Source organism: Lithobates pipiens, unplaced genomic scaffold, assembly GCF_037356315.1.
Source record: "Lithobates pipiens isolate NorthernLeopardFrog02 unplaced genomic scaffold, aLitPip1_a1.2 Scaffold_19, whole genome shotgun sequence".
Taxonomy (NCBI): domain Eukaryota; kingdom Metazoa; phylum Chordata; class Amphibia; order Anura; family Ranidae; genus Lithobates; species Lithobates pipiens.
The window spans coordinates 291,070,510-291,094,570 of record NW_027507764.1 but is presented as its reverse complement, the minus strand read 5'-3'; the positions used below and the strand labels follow the sequence as shown (position 1 = coordinate 291,094,570).

The 24,061-nt window shown below is 45.4% G+C and overlaps 1 protein-coding gene across 1 annotated transcript in view; it reads right to left on the bottom strand.

The window, feature by feature from the left end:
- Positions 1-24,061, bottom strand: part of ELP2 (elongator acetyltransferase complex subunit 2) — a 373,658-nt gene that overhangs the window by 249,924 nt on the left and 99,673 nt on the right. Inside the window, exon 9 of the mRNA XM_077492004.1 lies at positions 21,978-22,073. Coding sequence (XP_077348130.1) covers positions 21,978-22,073 — 96 coding nt within the window. The remainder of the gene's footprint in view (positions 1-21,977; positions 22,074-24,061) is intronic.

Below are 24,061 nucleotides of genomic sequence, written 5' to 3'. Positions count from 1 at the left end.
TTATATGTGGAATTGCACCCCAAAATATATTCTGCTGCTTCTCCTGAGTACGGGGATACCACATACATGGGACTTTTTGGGAGTCTAGTCACGTACGGCATTCCGAAAACCAATCACTGCCTTCAGGATTTCTAAGGGTGCAAATTTTTGATTTCACTCCTCACTACCTATCACAGTTTTGAAGGCCATAAAATGTCAAAATAACAAAACCCCCTCAAATGACCCCATTTTGGAAAGTAGACACCCCAAGGAAATTGTTGAGGGGCATGTTGAGCCCATTGAATATTTATTTTTTTGTCCCAAGTGATTGAATAATGACACACAAAAAAAAAGTTTACAAAAAGTTGTCACTAAATGATATATTGCTCACACATGCCATAGTAATATGTGGAATTGCACCCCAAAATATATTCTGCTGTTGCTCCTGAGTACGAGGATACCACATATGTGGGACTTTTTGGGAGCCTAGCCACATACGGGACCCCGAAAACCAAGCACTGCCTTCCGGATTTAAAGAGGGATTCCACCAAAAAAAATAAATAAATTAAAAGCCAGCAGCTATAAATACTACAGCTGCTGACTTTTAATAAATGGACACTAACCTGTCCCGGGTTCCAGCGATGCCGGTAGCCAAGGCCGATCGATCGCTCGGCTCTCGGCTGCTGCCGTCACCATTCTAGGTGAGGAATTCAGGAAGTGAAGCGAATCGGCTTCACTTCCCGGTTCCCTACTGCGCATGCGCGAGTCGTGCAGCGCAATATGAATTCTCTGCGCTGTCTCTGGGACCCGTGTGTCCCAGCAGACAGCGCGGCAGGACAGGAAATGGCGTAGACTCCCACGGGAGTCTATGCCTGGAAGTGGGTGTAAATACCTGTCTTTGACAGGTATCTCCACCCCCCTCCCCCCTGAAAGGTGCCAATTGTGACACCGGAGGGGGGGAGGGTTCCGATCAGCGGAGGTTCCACTTTAGGGTGGAACCCCGCTTTAAATATAAAACGCTACCAAAAAAACTGTTAGCGATCGCAGGGATCAGGCCTGACTCTGCGATCGCTGCAGTTTTGTGTTTAGTGTTTTGTAAGTGACAGTGATCGATCGATACTGCACTTGGGTGGGCTGGGCGGAGGGGCAAAACGCAGGTGCTAGCAGGTATCTGGGCTGATCCTGCTAACAATGCGTTTTTTTGGAACCCTAAACTGCTGGGGACGCTAGTATAGATCTGATCAGATCAGATATTGATCTGTTCAGATACTATACCACTATGGGAGGTTTATGCTTTGCGTGTGGGTGTTAGCGGTACTGGCACTAACCAAGCGCTGCCTGGGGCGACGCAAACCCTGACCCTAAAACCCAATTGATATCACCCGCCGGGTAATCAGGGGGTTAAACCTTTATTGGGTAATAAATGGTGGGTGCCCTGATGCTATAAAAAGCAAACTAACCAGAGTCACCCGTAACACTTATACGGTGATCACTGGTGAAAGGGTTAACTAGGGGCAATCAGGGGGTTCAAATTTTTATTAGGTAGTATATGGGGGTCCCTGGCGCTATAAAAAAACCTGACGGGGAACCTAAATAACTAACTGGCTAACCAGCGTCACCAGTGACACTTATACTGTGATCGCTGGTGAAAGGGTTAACTAGGGGCAATCAGGGGGTTAAAACCATTATTGGGTAGTATATGGGGGTACCTAGCGCTATAAAAACCTGGCGGTGAACCTAAAAAAATAACTAGCTACCTAGCGACACCAGTGACACTAATGCAGCGATCAGAAAAATGGTCGCTTAGTGACACTGGCAAAAGGGGGTGAAAGGGTTAACTAGGGGCAATCAGGGGGTTAAAACCATTATTGGGTAGTATATCGGGGTACCTAGCGCTTTAAAAACCTGGTGGTGAACCCCGGGGGGGGGTTTGTGTGCCTATGTGTGCCTACATGTTAGTGTAGTGTTTGGTGCACTTACTTTCAGTGTTCTCCTCGTAGTGCGGTCAAAAAAAACGCCCCGAGGAGAATGACATCACTACCTCCCTGCCTGTGTTTACTGTACACAGCGGGAGGAAGCTTCTCATTCGCCAGGAGCGATCGAGAGGGGGTGGCCAGAAACCAACAGCCATCCCCACATCCTGGATCGCTCCTGAAGCGAAACGGCCCGCCGCATCCAGCGGGAGGGGGTCCGATCGGACCCCCCACCCGCTGGAAGGCAAGCACGTACATGTACGTGCTTGTGCCTGTACATGCCATTCTGATGACGTACACTGGCATGCGGCAGTCCTTAAGTGGTTAACTGACAATTGCACAGTTGTGCTACATGGCTCCCAAACAAAATTGACGTCCTTTTTTTCCCACAAATAGAGCTTTCTTTTGGTGGTATTTGATCACCCCTGCGGTTTTTACTTTTTGCACTATAAACAAAAATAGAGTGACAATTTTGAAAAAAAAAACACATTTTTTTACTTTTTTTTAATAATAAAATATCCCCCAAAAATATATTTTAAAAAATATTTTTTTCCCTCAGTTTAGACCGATACGTATTCTTCTACATATTTTTGGTAAAAAAAAAAAAAAAATCACAATAAACGATTATTGATTGGTTTGAGAAAAAGTTATAGCATACAAAATAGGGGATAGTTTTAGGGCATTTTTATTAATATTTTTTTACTAGGAATGGCCGCGATCAGCATTTTTATTGTGACTGCGACATTATGGCGGACACATCAAACATTTTTGGGACCATAGTCATTTATACAGCAATCAGTGCTGTACAAATGCACCGATTCCTGTGTAAATGACCCTGGCAGTGAAGGGGTTAAACAGGGGGTGGCAGTCTAGAGGTTAAGTGTTCCTAGGGGCGTGTTACTAATTGTAGGGGGCTTTTTTTTTGTGTTAGTGAACACTGATCTCTGCTCCAATCACATGGCGCAGAGATCACCGCCGGTGGCGCACACGCGATGGCAGGGCAGCATATAGAAATGGATGTACCTGTATGCCAATATGCCTGCCCGTGCTATTCTGCCGACGTAAATTGGCGTGCGCCGGTCGGGAAGTGGTTAAAAGAAAAATGCTTAAACTTCTTTTTAACCAGTAAAAAAAAAAAAAGTAAGGGGGGAACTTTTCCCATTAGAAATTCTTTGGATATATTTATGCAGACCGTCTCCAAATAACTGTTCACCATGAAATGGAAAACTGGCCAAGAACTTTTTGCATGGCGCTTCGGTTGACCAATTTTTCAACCATAGGATTCTCCGCACATGCACCAGCCCTAGCATGAGCCGTGAAGCCTGGAGAATAGAATCTTTCATAGCATCTACTGTAAAACACAATGCTTCTGATATCCCGGCCAAATCCTGGGCCTGCTGATCAGGGGTAACCTTGAGTACTTCTATAAACTGGTCCTTTTAGGACTGAGATATTCCGATTGCTGCCAGTGCAGCAGGCTGAACGACTGATTCTGCAAGAAAAATATAGCTTTTAAAAGGAATTACAACTTCTTATCTGTTGGATCCTTTAAAATAGAAGCATTGTCTACTGGACAATTCAAATTTTAGTTTACAGAGGATATAGCAGCGTCAATTGCTGGAATTACCCATTCCTTATAGAATTCTTGCTCCATAGGATAAAGTATTGAAAACTTTTTTGGAGGGAAAAACTGTTTATCTGGGTGCTCCCACTCAGAATACCTAAGCTTTTTTAGCCATGAATGGATAGGAAAATGCATGAACAGATTGGGGAGGCTTTAGTGAACCCAAACCAGAAGTGGGCTCATCGACTGACTGCGTTATTGGCATTAAAAATGTGAAGCAGACCAATTCAGTGAGATTGTACCAACAACCTTTCCTGCGGAAGAGAAAACTTCCTTAGTAATATACACAGGGGCTGCAGTGTTAAGAGCAGCTGCAACACTTGCCCCTCCCAATGGCTCACTCTAACCAGCCATATTACTCTCAGGGGAGGATGCCATCTTTTTCGAGATGGTTCTAGGCTGCCGTGTGACTATAGTCCCTTTTTGAGGCGTTTTTAACCCCCTTCCAACCATAGCCCAATGCACAAAGCAGAGGTACTACCAGAAGGAATGCATCCACTGCTTGAGCAATAGTCCTGCTCTGCTGCTGCTATTTAGACACCTTTCACACCAGGGCGTTTTGCAGGCGCTATAGCGTTAGAAATAGCGCCTGCAATCCGCCCTAAAGAAGCTGCACCATTGTGTGCAGTGTGAAAGCCCTGAGTGCTTTCACACTACAGCGGTGCGCTGGCAGGACGTCAGAAAAAAGTCCTGCCAGCAGCTTCTTTGGAGCAGTGAAGGAGCGGTGTGTTTCAATGGGGCAGTGGTGTAATGCCGCCGGCAAAACGCCGCTATTGCGGCATATTGCCGGCGGTTTTAACCCTTTCGCGGCCGCTAGCAGGGGTAAAAGCGCCCCGCTAGGGGCCGAAATGCGCCGCAAATCCGGCAGTAAAACGCCGCTAAAAATAGCGGCGTTTTACCGCCGACGCTATCAGCGGTGTGGTGTGAAAGGGGTCTAATGCTCAGCCTGATGCAGTAATAAATGAGTAAAAAGGAATGCCTGTGTTACCAAAACCTCCTGCATGCCACCTTTGCTCTTGTGTCCCTCCACAGCTTGCAACAGCAACAATGTTGCCTTTTAAAACACCCCTTGCTGCGCTTGATGTTGGAGGATGCCAATGCCATGCTAAGCCCTGCCCCCCCCCCCCCTTGTCTACGTGCCTTTCTCTTTCTTTTTAAAAAAAAGTGTTTTTCCCACGCGAGAGCAGGCTCTGATTCTACAGGATCAGTAGGGAGAGAGAGAGGCAGCAATGGGGAAGGGGGGCCTGGAAGCCGCCGAGCTGTTTGCGCCCCCCCCCCTTTTTTTTTTTTTTTTTTTTTAAGCGCTCCTTCCCCAAGAATACTTACAGCTCCCGGTCTGTGACACCCATGGAGGTGGTGTCCTCCTCCTCCTCCTCCTCCACTCCCGCTTGCAATTTCCAGCCCCCGCTTGCTATCTCTGTGCAGAGAGGGGATTATCATCAGTAATTACTTGTACGACACAGCGGGAATCTCCCACTGTGTCAGGTATTATGAAAACACCGATCTCCCATCCCCTGCAGTTATAGGAACAGTGTGCTGTCAATCATAATAACGGCAGGGGATCAGCGATCCGTGTTCTCACATACAATACCTGACACAGTGGGAAATTCCCCGTCATCAAAGTAATTTCTGATACTGGTCCCGGCTTTACACTGGTGGTCCCTGAAATTCGGCACTGGTGGTCCCTGACATTCGGCGGACACTGATAAGCTGCACTGGTTTGCCTTTATATCAAATGCATAAAATGTATTGATTTAAAATGTATTAAATGCAATAAATTTATATTAATATTTTGCATTTATAAGGCTGTAACCTAACATACAGTGTGTTAGGTATGGCTTGCTGGCTGCAGAATGAGGGGTGCAATTTATGTTGAAGTGGGCGAGTTCACATTTACATGTACAGTACAAGCCTACTGTACCTCCCACATTCACTCCCATCCCAAAGATTCATGGGAAATGTAGTCTAATTACAGTTAGAGAGAGAGAGAAAAAGAGAGAACAGGATATGATGCAATCACTGTTCTAAGAGGTCCCCCCCGCCAGAAACGATGATGAATGTTTTGAATCACAAAGCGGACTTCCTGAAAATTCAATCAGTCATATCTCTTAAACAGTAAGAAATTTCACAAACGTAATAATGGTTTAGTGTTTTGTGTGGGTGGGTGTACGAATGGGGGATTTTTTGAAAAAAACAGAGTTCTGCTTTAAAGCCACTGGGGAATTTTTTTTGTGCCAAAAATGCATGCATGCCAAGTGATGTTTTACTGCAACACTTTCAGATATTTATTAGCTCATGAAAATCACTGTGCTTTGCCTGACAATGCTTTCATCTGGTATAGCAGGCTGATGGTAAAAATACACACACAGTTCAGCTCCCTGCAAAAGCCTCACACCCTGTTACCACGTACAAAGAATAAAGTGGGGAAGGGAAGACTAGAGATTGGTTTCCACTAGTCAGCAGAAGGCTGATGACATCATTACACCTTTCATGTCTAGGCACCGCGTATGAACAAAAGTACAGTTTTTATGAGAAAATTAAACTCTTGCTTTATATTATGACATTATCTGGTATGTATTTATGCAGATTTATTGATAGGTCTGCTTTCAATTATATACTCCTGCACTTATATTTTGCTGTCACCATATGCACAACATAGTAGCTGTAATGTGAACGTCGCACAATTAACATAAAAACACACAATTTCAAGGACAACTATATCCCCTGGAAGCTGGAAATCACTGCTCACATTTTGTCACTGTCCAGCCTCTCCACCTCGTCCATTTAGAGAACACTTTGAATTCATTCAGCGAATGCCTTGCATTCTCTGAATGACTCCAACACAAAGCATTCGATGACCGATGACCTGCGTACACAATGCATAAAGCTGGTCGCTTAGCACAGGACCTAAAAGCAAGTGGAGATCACTGAAGCAAAGGTGGATTTCCAGCTTTTAGGGCCATCAGCCAGGTATAGTATATACATAATCACATTGGTCCAGACTGGACCAATATAACTATGTAAATATACAATACTATGCTTGTAATTCTTCTTTAAATGACTTACACCTTGCTCTGCACTGTGTCTCTGAAGAAAGAGATCTTTGTAGAGGCAGGGTGTCACTTCCTCGGGTCAGAGCCTCCTGTAAGCCTCCTGTAAGAGCTGCGAGCAAGACAGTCACACATCACCAAAATGTTACTCAATTTCCTGAAACTAGTAGTCAGAGGCAGGAAAAGGGTGAAACCTGATCCTTCAGACCATAAGCTTAGATGATGGTCTGCCTGAACTACCTAGAGATGGCAGAATGAGAAGCTCATTAATGGGCAGCATCTGGGATAAAAAAAAATAAAAAAAGAAGGACATCAGTCTTTCTGAAAGAAAATCTCACAGCCTGAATCAAATCCAGACAATGGATGGAAATTTCCTTTTGGTGAACAGAGGGACATAATGATGTCCTGGTTGAGGTGAAAGGCAAAAGCGATTGTATCTTTAGCAAGAAGAAAATCCTGGGCCTCGAAATCACCAACGTTCTTAATAAAACCAGAAAAGGTTCCTTATAAGATCAATCTGCCAGTTCAGACACAGTCTGTATCACCGAGGCGATGGATACAAAGGATACCACCTTGGGGGAGAGCAGAAAAAAGGGGTTTAAACAGCAGTTTCTGAAGTACAGTGGGATCCAGATCCCAAAGAGGCACAGGGAGAATGAACAGGGAAAGCTGTATAAGACGCTCCTTGTATAAATGGTCATAATTGAGTGAGAGGCCAAATGTCTCAAACATGATAAAAGGAAAAAAATCTAATCTTCAACAGTGTTGAGAAGCAAATGCTGGTCCGGATGCAGCTGCTAAATTCTTGTGGTAGATAGAAGCTCCAAGACTCACACCAAGTGAAGAAGGTCCTCCATTTCCAATGATGGACATTGCAAGAAGTAGCCTTTGTAGCTTTAAGCATTCTGGGAATAACAGATTTCGAAATGCCCTTGTTTCTCAAAACCTGGGCTCTAAACAGCCGTGTTGTTAAAGCAAGCATCAGTGAAAGAGGATGGCAGATTGGTACTGTTGATGTAACAAATCTGTCCAGGTTATGAGGATCACCTAAATGCCATTCATCTCAAATTTGACCAGAAAGAGGTTTCAGGAGATGAAAGGCATAGATCAAGGTGTAACGATCCCATGGAGCCACCAGAGCTTGCACAAGAGGATCTCTGAACCTGGAGACAAACCTGTCCAGTTTGTTATTGAACCTGGAGGCCAGGAGGACCGCACCCATCATCCCCACCTGTGACAAAGGTTCTGGAACACCACCATTTGTAGGGACCATCCCCTTGAGTCCAGGTGCTGCTAGGTGAGATAGGATGTACACAGTGGGCAAGGCTGGAACGTGAAGTTCTTCCCAGGATAAGACTAGTCAACCCCTCTTGCTGCAGCAAGAGTTCTGGCACCTCCCCGGTAGACGATGTACACCAGTACCATGGTGTTGTCTGACTGAACCTGCATTGGTTGATGATGCTTTAGTAGGATGGACCAAAGTTGCAGAAAGGTCCAAATAGCCCAAAGCTCTGGGAAATTGACTGGAAGATGAGATTTCTCCAAGTCCCTTAGACCAAAACACCCTTTCAGATAGACAGTGTGACATCTGTCATTAAGATCACCCAAAAAGACAAGGAGGAAGGACTTCCACATTTCCACAGCCAGAATCCTAAGCCACCAGGTTCAGGGACAACCTGGACCTCTGTGGCAAACAAACTGGTCTATCCTGATGAACATGTCCCACAACAACAGAAATGTTGCCTTGTAGATGTCTAGAGAAATAAATGGGCAAACAGAAATGCCTTAAAGATCAGTGAGTCTGAAGTTCTCCTGTTAAAGAAACTCTGGCCTGAGCTGTGTCCAGTACTGGACACAGATACTCAGAAATAATTGTTGAGACCAACTCCTTTTAAAGGGTTCAGGTACTTCCTAAACTGCTGTGAAGTCTGAACAATCAAAGCCACATTGTCCAACAGATCAAAAACTGCTTAAACAAGGGTCCTGCAGGACAGCAGCTTAACTAAAGTGTTCTTTGCACGTATACTGATGAGACCAATGAAAGATGAAGCAGGAAACTTACAGAAAACTGGCACAACTAAAATGTAATGCTACGTTCATTTGCTAGACTCCTATAAGCAAGAGATCAACCATAGTAGCGTTGATATATAATTTTTGGGTTATGACTAAGGCCTTACAGGCTGAATCGTGTAAACTGACTTAAAGTGGAAGTAAACCCATTGATTTAAACAGTTAAAAAAAAAAAAAAGGCATGCCGGGAATGCTAACTGCACATTGGCTGTGCTCTCAGCCAAACTATCAAACCATCCAATGGCTGGTGTCATAAGGAATCACATGTGCAGCACCATAGCAGTTGAAGATTAAAACAGAGGCAAAGATGGCAGCTTCTTTGGCTGAAAACATTAGGGGAGTTTACTTCCACTTTAATCTGTGTTTGTTCACTGTGGCTATTCAATAAAATGAAGAAATTTTAAGAGCAAATCGGAGTGCGGATCATTTTTTTCTACAATACATCATTAACCCCTTCGTGGGTAAAACAAATCTAAATGCCTAAGGCCAATTTTCCAAGTTTGACATGTGTTAGTAAAACCGTACATATCATCACAACTACTTTGTGCATCCAGGTGGATTAATCCTTTTTTTCAGGACAAATTGTGCTTCCATTTGGTGGTAAATGGTAATGGGTATCGCCAGATTTTATTTTTTTATCAAAGGCAAACTCGCCCAACATAGTAAAATGTACATTTTTATTTTTTATTTAGCTGTATATTTCTTGGTAATACCATAACCTTCCACCAAAGAACCCAAAATAAAATGTTCCTGCTCCTGACGATCACAGTATACATATACTAGGTGTTGTATGTACCGGTAGTACAGACCACAAACAAAATACTTTTTTTTTTTATAGCTTACATAAAATACACCGACATGGATACCAATTAAAAAAAAAAAATAATAATAATAATAAAATTCTGTCCAAAACCAAATGCTGACCCTGACCCAAACAATAACCCTGGCACTGAGCTAGATCCCACTTTCATCTAGGTTTATTTTTGCATTTTTTTTATTTTATTGTTATTATATTTACAAATTTTTACACACGCTTTTATTTTTTTTCTGTGCAAGGATGGAGAGAGATACAATGCATCTCTCTCCTCCATTCACAAAGAAAGAAAAACACAGGGGCGGGCTTCACAGGGACTGATCACTGTGACAGCCAATCAGAGGCTATCACAGCAATCAGGTGACCCAGAATCAGGGCCTCCGGGGTCCCAATTGTTAGTACGGGGGCCCAGGGTACACAGTGAGTCCCCGGCTTCTGTGCTGTGAACGTTGTGTGTGGTGCATTCCCAGCTCAAAGGGAGATACACAAAGTGAGGAGGTCCAACAACTTATTGATTAGGTCCATAAAAAGGGGGAGCTTCAACCGAAGCACCAGGACACTGCCAGATCCCCAGTGGGGGCAGATCACTTTTGTACAAATCTTTTCCAAATGAGTACAAGGCCAATAAGCACTCAGGGGTAGAAAATAGCTGATCTGTGTTTCCAATAGCCATAAAGGAAGAGTTGGAAAAGCAAGTACAAACGGGAGAGGCTTTGCCTGGTTTAACCACTTTCAGACCGGACCATTTTGCTGGTAAATGACCAGAGGTCTTTTTACACTTTGGCACTGCGCTGCTTTAACTGGTAATTGCGCGGTCATGCAATGTTGTACCCAAACAAAATTTGCGTCCTTTTCTTCCCACAAATAGAGCTTTCTTTTGATGGTATTTGATTGCCTCTGCGATTTTTATTTTTTGCGATATAAACGTAAAAAGACCGCAAATTTTGAAAAAAAATGATATTTTCTACTTTTTGTTATTAGAAAAATCCAATAAACTCAATTTTAGTCATACATTTAGGCCAAAATGTATTCAGCCACATGTCTTTGGTAAAAAAAAAGTCAATAATTGTATATTTATTGGTTTGCGCAAAAGTTGTCACATCTACAAACTAAGGTACGTTTTCTGGAATTTACGCAGCTTTTAGTTTACGACTGCCTATCTCATTTCTTGAGGTGCTAAAATGGCAGGGCAGTACAAAACCCCCCCAAATGACCCCATTTTGGAAAGTAGACCCCCTAAGGAAATTGATAAGAGGCATGTTGAGCCCATTGAATATTTTATTTTTTTGCCTCAAGCGATTGAATAATGACAAAAAAAAATTTTTTTTTTTTTTTTTACACAAAGTTGTCACTAAATGATATATTGCTCACACATGCTATGGGCGTATGTGAAATGACACCCCAAAATAAATTCTGCTGCTTCTCCTGAGTACGGGGATACCACATATGTGGGACTTTTTGGGAGCCTAGCCGCGTACGGGGCCCCGAAAACCAAGCACCGCCTTCAGGCTTTCTAAGGGCGTAAATTTTTGAGTTCACTTCTCACTACCTATTACAGTTTTGAAGGCCATAAAATGCCAAGATGGCACAAAACCCCCACAAATGACCCCATTTTAGAAAGTAGACACCCCAAGCTATTTGCTGAGAGGCATGTTGAGTTCATGGAATATTTTATATTTTGCCACAAGTTGCGGGAAAATTACAAACTTTTTTTTTTTTTTTTTCACAAAGTTGTCACTAAATGATATATTGCTCACACATGCCATGGGCATATGTGAAATGACACCCCAAAATAAATTCTGCTGCTTCTCCTGAGTACGGGGATACCACATATGTGGGACTTTTTGGGAGCCTAGCCGCGTACGGGGCCCCGAAAACCAAGCACCGCCTTCAGGCTTTCTAAGGGCGTAAATTTTTGAGTTCACTTCTCACTACCTATTACAGTTTTGAAGGCCATAAAATGCCAAGATGGCACAAAACACCCACAAATGACCCCATTTTAGAAAGTAGACACCCCAAGCTATTTGCTGAGAGGCATGTTGAGTCCATGGAATATTTTATATTTTGCCACAAGTTGCGGGAAAATTACAAACTTTTTTTTTTTTTTTTCACAAAGTTGTCACTAAATGATATATTGCTCACGCATGCCATGGGCATATGTGAAATGACACCCCAAAATAAATTCTGCTGCTTCTCCTGAGTACGGGGATACCACATATGTGGGACTTTTTGGGAGCCTAGCCGCGTACGGGGCCCCGAAAACCAAGCACCGCCTTCAGGCTTTCTAAGGGCGTTACAGTTTTGAAGGCCATAAAATGCCAAGATGGCACAAACCCCCCCCAAATGACCCCATTTTGGAAAGTAGACACCCCTAAATTTAGGGGTACACTAGTGAGACTAGGTAATAAATGGCGGGTGCCCTGAAACTATAAAAAAATAACTAACCAACCAGCGTCACCTGTAACAGTTATATGGTGATCACTGGTGAAAGGGTTAACTAGGGGGCAATCAGGGGGCTTTATGCGGTAGTATATGGGGGTCCCTGGCGCTATAAAAAGCTGCGGCGAACCTAAATACCTACCTGCCTAACTAGCGTCACCTGTGACACTAATACAGCGATCAGAAAAACGATCGCTTATTAGGCTGGGTTCACACTGGAGCGATGCGGGAACGCCACGAATGCGCGGCGGGTTCCCGCATCGCATGCCTCCCGGCGGCAGTTCACACTGCCCTATGCGAACTGCTGGGAGTGTCAGTGAAATGTTACTGACACCCCCAGATCAGTTCGCATATCGCAGTGCGATCTGCAAACTCGGATCGCATGGTGTGAACACCCATGCGATCCGATTCTGCTGCGGGCCAAAAAAAGGGTCCCGTGCGAATTTGCGGCGGGTGCGGCGAATGGCTGAACTCGAATCGCACAGAGATCGGATGTGATTTGCACTGCAGTGCGGTGCGAATCACATCCGTTCTCAAACCGCTGCAATGTGAACCCAGCCTTAGTGACACTGGCGACGGGGGGTGATCACGGGGTTAAACCTTTATTGGGGGGGTTAGGGGGGTACCTTAGAACTAAAGGGGGCTAACCCTAACTGCCCTAACAGTTATTAGTCACAAATGACACCCGCCGGGTGATCAGGGGGTTAAACCTTTATTAGGTAATAAATGGCGGGTGCCCTGAAACTATAAAAAAATAACTAACCAACCAGCGTCACCTGTAACAGTTATATGGTGATCACAGGTGAAAGGGTTAACTAGGGGGCAATCAGGGGGCTTTATGCGGTAGTATATGGGGGTCCCTGGCGCTATAAAAAGCTGCGGCGAACCTAAATACCTACCTGCCTAACTAGCGTCACCTGTGACACTAATACGGCGATCAGAAAAATGATCGCTTATTAGGCTGGGTTCACACTGGAGCGATGCGGAAACGCCGCGAATCCGCGGCGGGTTCCCGCATCGCATGCCTCCCGGCGGCAGTTCACACTGCCCTATGCGAACTGCTGGGAGTGTCAGTGAAATGTTACTGACACCCCCAGATCAGTTCGCATATCGCAGTGCGATCTGCAAACTCGGATCGCATGGTGTGAACACCCATGCGATCCGATTCTGCTGCGGACCAAAAAAAGGGTCCCGTGCGAATTTGCGGCGGGTGCGGCGGGTGTGGCGGGTGCGGCGGGTGCGGCGAATGGCTGAACTCGAATCGCACAGAGATCGGATGTGATTTGCACTGCAGTGCGGTGCGAATCACATTCGTTCTCATAAACCGCTGCAATGTGAACCCAGCCTTAGTGACACTGGCGACGGGGGGTGATCACGGGGTTAAACCTTTATTGGGGGGGGTTAGGGGGGCACATTAGAACTAAAGGGGGCTAACTCTAACTGCCCTAACAGTTATTACAGTCACAAATGACACCAATGCAAAAAAAAAAAAAAAAAATGACATTGGTGTCACTGTGACTGGGGGGCAGGGGTAATTGGGGGGGTGATCGGGGGGTAAAGGGGGGGTGTGAGTGTGCCTGGCATGTTCTACTGTGTGTGTAGAGTGTTGGTGCAACTCACCGATCCGCTCTCCTCCGTGTCGGAACGAAAAATACCGACACGGAGGAGAGAATACATCACTTCCTCTCCTGTGTTTACATTACAGGAGAGGAAGTGATGTCACCGGGGATTTCCATTCGTCGAGAGCGATCGCGAGGGGGTGGCCATGAATGAATGGCCGCCCCCTCATCCCGGATCGCTCTCGAAGGAATGCCGACCGCCGCAGGCACCGGGGGGGGGCCCGATCGGGCCCCCCACCCGCGGGCAGGCAGGGACTTATATATACGCCCATATGCCTGCCCGTGCCATTCTGCTGACGTATATCGTCGTGCGGCGGTCGGCAAGTGGTTAAGCAACAGTCTGATCCCGTTTTTCTTTTTATTGGTTGAAATAGATGGACTAGTGTTTTTTCTTCAACCCGGCTATGTACCTATGTAAATAGAGCTCAAATAGTCTCTTAATTTGAAAGAAATAGCAATATAATACAACTCATTATGGGCAAGCTGATTAGCGTTTTTGGCCTCATATACTTTAATAGAAATGCATGACTTGAGCAGAAAAATGCTAGTAAAAATGCTCAAATAGCAACTCTCCACCCCCTAGCACGTTGTAATACACTTCTAAAACACTATAAAAAAAAAAAAAAAAACAACTTGTAAAAAGTTGCAAAAAGGCTTAAAAAAATGCCTGAAAAACGCCAGTAAATCGATATGCTCAGGTGTGAATGGAGCCTCAAGGACTAGAATGAATCAGTCCCTGTCAAAGCCATAGGCAAATCAAAGAATATGAAGTCTTGCATGACTGTAGTAAGAACCTCAGTTGAGAGGTCAAAGAAACTTTCAAAATGCAACAAAGCTAAAGAGGACTCCGATAACAGCATCAACTCTAGGAGAAAGGGACAACATGATTACAAAAGGTAAATGTCAGTATACTTGCTGCAAGCTGTCCCGTACCTATTAGCAAAGCGTGAGCTGGGGCCACTGGGTAAGACAGAACTGTTTAAAAGTTTGAAGTGTTAGTGGCTCCTTGCAAGCAGGAGCAATAGCAGAAAGAGGATTCCGTAAACGATGTTAGAGAGCACAGAGTGACACTCCACCCAGTAAATAACATCAGTAATACCCCTTGCCTGGCAAATAACAGATGAAGGACTGTGTATTTTAAAGGTTCCCTAAGCAAAGCATTTATTCCCAGTGCTCAGTCTGACCAGCCTGCTCACCAAGTCTCCAGAGACAAAGTAAACATTAAAACGCTTATGGCTCTGGACCTGAAAAATAGGATTTTTATAACAGCTTACCTGTAAAATCCTTTTCTTTTGAGGTACATCACGTGACACGGAAATTCAGTAATTACTGGTGGGTTATAGGGTATGACTAGGTGATTGGACACTGGCACACCCTAGACAGGAAGTTCAATCCTCCATATAACCCCTCCCCCTACTGGAGGTACCTCAGTTTTGTAGCAAAGCAATATAAATGTATTAGAAGAGGGGAGGGACCTCTGTGTCCCGTGATGTACCTCAAAAGAAAAGGATTTTACAGGTAAGCCGTTATAAAAATCGTATTTTCTTTCTCGTACATCACGGGACACAGACTCAGTAATTAATGGTGGGATATCCCAGAGCAATGTTATCTGAGGGGAGGGGAACCACACAACATAGGGTGTGCTCAGACCTGAGGACCCTGTACCACTGCCTGCAGCACACTACGCCCAAAGGCGAAGTCCTCATGCCTTCTCACATCCACCTGATAAAATTTGGCCAATGTATGGATTGATGACTAGGTTGCGGCCTTGCAGATTTGAGCCATGGAGGCCTGGTGATGCACCGCCCACGAAGCACTAATAGCCCTAGTGGAGTGCGCCTTGATCTGAAAAGAAGGAATCTTTTGCTTCAAACCGTAAGCTTGAACAATTACTTGTCGAATCCATTTAGCAATGGTAGATTTTGATGCTGCCTGTCCTCTCTTAGGACCCTCTGGCAATACGAACAAAACATTAGTTTTGCAAACTTGAGCCGTCGCATCCAGATAGGCTTTGACTGCTCTCACTATATCCAAAGAATGTAGTGACTTCTCTTCGGTAGAACAGGGATTTGGGAAAAAAGAAGGCAGAACAAGATCTTGGTTTCGATGAAAACCTGAGACCACCTTCGGTAGAAAACTAGGATGAGGACGTAACACCACTCTATCCTTGTGCATTATGAGATACGGTTCTTTACAAGAGAGGGCCGCTAATTCTGATACTCTTCTGGCAGAAGAAATGGCCACCAGAAAAATGAATTACCTTGTCAACAGAACTAAGGGAATCTGATGTATCGGTTCAAAAGGCTGCTTCTGTAAAGCTGACAAAACCAAATTCCAATCCCAGGGGTTCAGAGGCGCCCTAACTGGAGGATTAAGGCGCGTTACCCCTTGTATAAAGCTTCGGACCAAAGAATGTGAAGTAAGTGGACATTGAAACAGAACCGATAAGGCCGAGACTTCGCCCTTGATGGTAATCAAGGCCAGTTTCATCTCTAACCCATTTTGCAGAAATTCGAGGATTCTGCCTATGACATATTTTCTGGGGTGCCAACCCCTGGATTCACACCAGGAGACATATGCTTTCCAGACTCTGATAAATCATTCTGGAAGCTGGCTTTCTTGCATTAATCAAAGTAGATATCACAAGGCCCGAAAGCCCGCGATTCTTCAGAATGTGGGTTTCAATAGCCAAACCATTAAATTTAGCATTAGTAAGGTAGGATGGAATAGCAGGTCTGGAAGGGACGGTAGGGTCCAAGGAGAGCCTACCGCCATCTTCACCATTTCTGCATACCAAGCTCTTCTGGGCCATGCTGGGGCCACCAGACGCACTGACTTCTTTTCCTGCCTGATCCTGCAAAGCAGTCTTGGCAGTAGCAGAATAGGAAGGAACACATAAATCAGAGAGAACTGATGCCATGGAGTAACCAACGCATCTGTCCCGCATGCAAGAGGATCCCTCATTCTTGACTCAAAGTTGTCGACCTTGTCAGAACCCCCCCCCATCTCTGGCAAATGGCCAAAAAGATGTCAGGGTGGAGAGACCATTCCCCTGGTACTAACTGCTGGCGGCTCAAGTAGTCCGCCTGCCAGTTCTCTACCCCCGTAATGAAGACTGCCGATACGCATGGCACATGTCTTTCTGCTCAGATTAAGATCTGGTTTACTTCTTCTTGAGCTGCACGACTCTTGGTGCCCCCTTGGTGATTGATATAAGCCACTGCTGTGGCATTGTCGGACTGGATCCTGACATGGCAACACTGCAACCTGAGTGTCCAGGCTTTTAGGGCTAGATACACCCGCAAGGATCTCCAGAATGTTGATGGGTAAGGCCTGCGTGGTCCCGGACCATCTCCCTTGGACAGTCGACTGTTCCAGGACTGTCCCCCCAACCCGAAAGACTGGCATCTGTTGTTACCACTGTTCAGGTAACTGGTAAAAAGGATTTTCCTTTCTGCAGTTTTTCGGGTATAAACCACCAACTGAGGCTTCCAACGCATTGTAGGGGACAGATGCATTGGAAAATCTGACGCCTGAACCTTCTTGTTCCAGGCCGATAGGATACTGTTTTGCAGTAACCTTGAATGAGACTGAGCATAGGGAACTGCTTCGAATGATGCCACCATCTTCCCCAACAACCTTATACAATGACAAATAGAAGGACCCTTCTTTGCCCTGACTACCTGAATCAGTTCTCTTATAGCACCAATCTTTGCTTGGGGAAGGAATACCCTCTCTGCTGAGCTGTATCTATGACCAGACCCAAATACTAATAATAAATAGTCTTCTTACTGGTTTTAAAGAAGACTTCTCTAAGTTGAGGACCCAACCTAGGCGTTCCAGGTAGTTTATTGTAGTGACCAAATTTTGGTCCAGGCGGGCTACCAACCGGTCTATCAAGAGCAAGTCGTCTAGGTATGCTATTATCGTTAATCTGGCCAGAGGAGGGGCCAAGATCTTTGTAGACACCCGAGGTGCAGTAGCTAGCCCAAAAGGCAGAGCTACGAACTGAAAGTGGCGTTTTTCTACTTTGAAACGCAGGAACTTTTGATGAGCATGGAAAATAAGTACATGCAGGTACTTCTATTGATGCCAGAAGTTCTCCTCCTTGTAGGATGGAGACTACAGATCGGATCGATTCCATGGGAAAGGACCATATCCCTAGAAATCGGTTTAGATCTTCGAGATCTAGAATGGGTCGGACATCTCCGTTTGGCTTCGGTACCATGAAAAGGTTTGAATAAAACCCCATTCCCTGCTCTTGCATGGGAACTACCATGATAAGTTTTTGCGACAACAGTCACTCCAACGCTAAAAGGAGAGACTTCTTCTCTGGGTCTCTGGGTACATTTGATCTGAGGAAAGGAGAAGAAGGGAATTCTCGGAATTCTAGTTTGTAACCTAGAGTTATTGTGGAGACCACCCATTTGTCCCGACATTCCTCCTGCCAGAGCCCTGAGAACTTTAGTAGTCTTCCCCCCACTCGAGTGAGCAGAGGCGCCCCTTCATAAGGAGGTCTTAGCGTTTTGTCTTGAAGACCTTCTCCCCCAGGACTTCTTTTGTCCCTGGGGTTGACTCGGAGGAGTGCCTGGAGGCTGATGCCCCTGGCACTGGAGAAAGCACCTGTTTAAAGGAGTGACGTTTACTCCTTTTCTTGACTGGTAAAATGGTGCTTTTCCCACTAGAGATCATTTGGATATAATTGTTCAAGTCCTCTCCAAACAGTTTCGCAAAACAAAAGGGAAATCCCGCCATGAGTTTCTTACATGGTGATTCGGCTGACCAATTTTTCAGCCAAGAGATTCTACGCATATGTACCAATCCAAGCGTAAAGAGAGAGGTCTGAAGGATAGAATCTCTGATGGCATCAACCGCAAAACACAGAGCCACTGAATGGTCAGCTAACCCCCGGGCTTGCTGTTCAGGTAAGGCTTTAAGCACCTGTTTAACACGGTCTCTCAAATATTGACAGACTCCAATTGCTGCCACTGCAGGTTGTGCTACTGAACCTGCCAAGGAGAAAACATTTTTTAATAGGAATTCCATTTTCTTATCAGTTGGATCCCTAAGCATCTGAGCATTGTCAACAGGACAAGCCAGGCTTTTGTTAACGGAGAAAATGGCGGCATCAACTGCTAGTATACCCCACATCTTAGTAAATTTTTCCTCCATAGGATAAAGTGTAGAAAACTTTTTAGGAGGAAAAATTTTTTATCTGGGTGATCCCACTCAGAATAGATAAGCTTTTCCCAGCAAACCATGAACAGGAAAAGCATGTGCAGTTTGAGGAGGTTTCAGTGAACCCAGAGAAGTGGGTTCTTTAACTGACTCAGGTATGGGTAACTTAAACGTGGAACGGACCAATCCAGCAAGAATTTGCACCAACATTTTCTCATCCTGAGAAGCTGAAGATGGTCCTTCTCCACTAGATTCCTCAGAAGTGGAATCAGCAGTTTCCTCCCGATCCTCTGAGGGGGATTGCTCTTCTTTATCCCAGAGTTACTCACTCTGAGGGTCCTGGGTGACAGAGGGGGGCCCTAGTGCGTTTTCTTCCACTGAGTGAAGTTGCGATTAAGGCCACTAATCTTACCTCTAAACCATTTATGGTTGAGGAAAAAACCTCCTGTGTAATGTACACAGGGGCTGAAGTGCCAGAAGCAGCTGCAGCCCCTGACCCCGACGGCTCACCCTGGCCAGTCTCCCCGGGTCCAGCAGGGGGGAAGGTGCTGCGGGGGGGGGGGGTCCTCAGAGCCTGAAGGGGACCCCTTAGAGCCCCTATTCTTCGGGATAATTGTACCTATTTTACCCATACTGCAAAGTAACAAAAAGGTACCACACAAAAAAATGCACTGACTGCTGAGCCCTGTAGTTCAGCAACTGCCGCTGCTACTTAAGACTCAGCCTGGTGCCTAAGTAAATGCTGCCTGAGAATGCCTGTGTCCCCTACACTCACATGCGCCTGTCAGCTCTGTGTCCCTCCATAGGCTGTGTGCATCTGAAAAGAGTGCACTTTAAAGCTTGTGTAGCCTAGTGCTCCGCCCCCCCCCCCTCGTTTTTAAAAACGAGTGTTTCCCACGCAAGCAGAGGCTCTAACACTGCTGGCAAGCATGAAGGGGTGGCTGGGACAGAGGAAAGGGAAGGGCCGGTGGATGTGAAGCCGCTGTAATGGCGGCGGCGAACGGCGGTGGACGCGTCGGACAGCGGCGGGTGGTGGGGTATATTACCGCTCTCTGCCCAGGCCTGTCTCAGCCCCCTAATTCATGGAGGGAGAATCCCAGAAGGAAAAGACCCCCTTACCTTCATCCTTCCTGGAGCATGGCTGGAGGAGCACAGAGGACACCCAAGCAGACAGATCAGGCATGAAAAGGTATGTGCTCTTGGCAGCCCCCGGTGGCGACTATAGGCATAGCATACATTTACTTAAAAGGAGAAAACCTATTAGAATTAGAAAAACTCTTGAGTAGTCTCCCTTACCTTATCCAGCTGCAGGATCTGAACAACAGACCCAATCTTCACCTCTCACGGTGGGCTCTGTTAGGAAAAAACATTTAGAGACTGGGACCCCCTTGAATAGGGGATCCTCAGTTCTGGGCCCGCAAAGCACCCTGCCAGGAACATGGCTGAAAAAAAACAAATACTGGATCCCAGGGTCCAGCTCTCTAAAAAGACAAGCGTTACAAGTAAAACCTTGTTTTTTTGGACACGAGGCCCGGGTGCCATCCAATTCGGTCTGGAAGAGACACTTTCAATGGATCCGGTTGCATAGCTGGCCCCAGTAAGGATATTCCAGCGGAGCTCAGCACATCTTTACTTGTGACCAACACCTAAGACACTGGCGAAAAAACTGAGGTACCTCCAGTAGGGGGAGGGGTTATATGGGGGATTGAACTTCCTTTCTAGGGTGTGCCAGTGTCCAATCACCAAGTGATACCCTATAACCCACCAGTAATTACCGAGTCTCTGTGTCCCGTGATGTACGAGAAAGAAAGAGCTTTGCTGCTTTTACCAGACCAGAGTCTGGAAAGCACCACATGTGAAACCCAGTACATGAAGGCCACATCCAGAGTACCCCTGAAAATTCTAGTCAAGCGGGGTCCAGGCATGGCACTCCAAAATGCATGCTAGATATCTGCAATCTAGCAGTGATATAGATTTTTTTTTTTTTTTTTTTCAATCCAAAAAAAATAAGTGCTAGCAAAGGTTGGTTTTTCACAGCAGAGCTGAAGAAAAGATACCAATCCTTAAAGGAGTTGTAAAGTCAAAAGTTTTTTTTTTTTTATCTTAATGCTTTCTATGCATTAAGATAAAAAGCCTTCTGTGAGCAGAAGCCCCCCTCAGCCCACCTAATACTTGGCTGAGCCCCCTCTCTGTCCATGAGTGTCTCAGCCATCCGGGACTCTCCCTCCTGATTGGCGAGACACAGCAGCAGCGCCACTGGCTCCTGCTGTCAAAGTCAGCTAGCCAATTGGGAGAAAGAGGGGGCAGGGCCAAACCACAGCTTTGTATCTGAATGGACACATGGAGCTGCAGCTCAGCTGCCCCCATAGCAAACTGCTTGCTGTAGGGGCACTCGGCAGGAGGGAGGGGCCAGGAACATAAAAAAGGGGCCCAAGAAGAGGAGGATCTTGGCTGCTCTGTGCAAATCCACTGCTACAGGGCAAGTATAACATTATTTATTTATTTTTTAATAAAAATAACAACGAAGGAGACTTTAGAATCACTTTAAAGAGGAACTGCAGTCAGCTCACATAACTTGTAATAAAAACATCTTTGCCATTGTGAAGCTTCCCTCCAACCACTTTGCATATTATTGTATATATACACACTGTGATTCTGTACTTGCCAAATATGCTGCAGAAATCTCCCTCCACTGAGTCTGGCTGCAATCCTAACTGGACAGCTGAAGCTGTTGCCTGTTCACTTCCTGGACTTACACAGACACACAGAGGCACACCTCCAGCTCTGATGGCTCATTGGCCCTCTTACGACACATCCTCCCTCCCTTCCGGGCAAACTGAGTGAGAGAGCTGTGCATGATGTCATGAGCCTAGGCTTTTTTCCAGACAAGAAACAGGAAGTGGGCTGTATACAGTATTTACTGGCAGAAAAAAAAAAAAGTTTTATTATCCAAAGTTAAAACAACAAGGAGAAGATTTAATAGATGAAAAGATAAAAAAAAAAAAAAAAAAAAAAAAAAGACTGAAGTTTTGCTTTAAGAAGCAAGTTTGTCGTTAGTCATGGTCCAATCCTTTTGTAGGTGTCAGTACATTCCATGTTACTCTAGCCTCATCTTTTCAAAACGTGCTGTAGAATAGCATATCGTTTTGAATGGAATGACATTTCCAGATACAGTAAAAATTTTAATCACCTTTACCTGTATTAGTAATTTTAAAAGTGACCATACATTACCGTTTCTGAAGGAAGGCTGCCAATGAACAGCATAGACACAGTTTTCATGGCCAGCTAGAACAGTCTCTAATGTCACCGCGTACGTAAATTCTATACCTAAAATATAAAATCAATAGGTATCATTAATTTGAAACAAGAACAATTGAAAAAAATAAAATAAAAAAAAAAAAAAAAATCTACAGGCTTAAAAATATAATTCTATTTATACAATACTCTAGGTACCCATAAGCATGAGATGATATTACTCAATCCCACTATTATCTCATATCTATGGATGCACAAAGATACCTCTGAGATTACGCTTCTCAAAGAAATAAAATAAAACTATGGCCTCCCATCAAAAAAACAAAACAAAAAAAACATGCTGTAGTACCTAATTATAAGTGCATTTGCCCTTACAATTTTGTGTCTCCTCCCCCTTCCTGGGATGGTGGGACAATGATGCTGCCCTGCTCCTGAATTCAGAGCAGAATTGCCACACGATCAGACAACCATTACAGCGGAGGTCCGCCGGACTTTCCGAATGAGCCAACTTGCACACACACACGCCCACATTTTGAGCGTGGCTCCAGGTAGACGGAACTAGCGAAGGAAGTCAATGTCGCCGCATCCATCGGCGAGATTGACACCTCGCTAGCCCCCTCACCTGGTATGGATTTAAAGGGGCCTCTTCCCGACAACCCTGGCCGTTGGTTGTTGGGGTCTGCGGGTGGGGGGCTTATCAGAATCCGGGAGCCCCTTTAATGAGGGGGCCCCCAGATTCCGGCCCCCTACCCTATGTGAATGAGTATGGGGTACCATGTACCCCTATCCATTCACCTGGGGAAAAAAAAAAGCGTACATAAACACAACACAGGTTTTTAAAGTACTTTATTAGACAGCTCCGGGGGTCTTCTTCTGTGGGACTTCCTGCTGGGCTCCTTTGCTATCTTCTGCTCTTTTGCTAGCTCTTGTGGAGGAGCCCAGCTTTCTCCTTCGTCACCTCCACCATCCGGGGGTCTTCTTCCGACTTCTGGGGGTCTTGTCCCACTCTTCAGTTCTTCTTGCCAGGCCTCTGCTTTCTTCATCCTGCTCTTTAACTAACGTTGGCCCGGTCTTAACGCTGTCACCGCCTTCTTCTTCCTTCCGATATTGACACAATGCTCTCTCCAGCCAGGGACGCGTTGTGCGGCGACTTATATAGGGATAAGGGGCGGGGTCACCATGTGACATCACCTGGTGACCCCGCCCCATATAAGTCGCCGCACAACGCGTCCTTGCCATTAAGGCTGGAGAGAGCGCTGTGTCAACATCGAGGGAGAGGAGAAAAGGAAGGGAAGGGAAGGGAAGGAAGGAAGGAGACAGCGACAAGACCAGGCCAACGCTAGTTAAAGAGCTGGAAGAATAAACCGGGAGGCCCGGCAAGAAGAACCGAAGAGCGGGACAAGACCCTCGAAGTTAGAAGAAGACCCCTGGATGGCGGCGACGAAGAAGGAGAAAGTCGGGCTCCTCTGCTAGTAAAAGAGCTAGCAAAAGAGCAGAAGACAGCGGAGGAGCCCGGCAAGAAGACCCCATGAAGATGGAAGACGACCCCCGGAACTGTCTAATAAAGTACTTTATGTACACTTTTTTTCCCCAGGTGAATGGGTAGCTTGTTTATCAGCACCTGGACACACCTGGTCCTTTGAACTGCCTGTGTTGCTGAATCTCTTTTCACTGTGAGCCGCAGTAAAAGCACTGAGATCTGCCAGGAAGTTGGCAAGAGTATGCCAATTGTTAAAGGTTGAAGGGTGGGTGGGGTTTTAGGATGCAAACAAGCAGCACGTCGCCTTTTGGATGAAGTTCCATTTTAAACGGAACACCAAAAATGTATTAGATTGCAGCTTACCAATCATTAGATGTGGTGGCTGTATTAGTTTTCTTTTCTTTGGCTTTTCCCTTCTATTTTCACCTGGTGATCTGGCTAGTAACTGACTGCCTGTATTAGTAAGATACATCTCTGGAGGAATATGAACAGGAGGCACTAGAACCAATAACAAATTGAAGCCAAACTCCAGCTCAAACTTTACAATTAGCTACAGAGCAGTTTTTTGGGGGGATAAAGT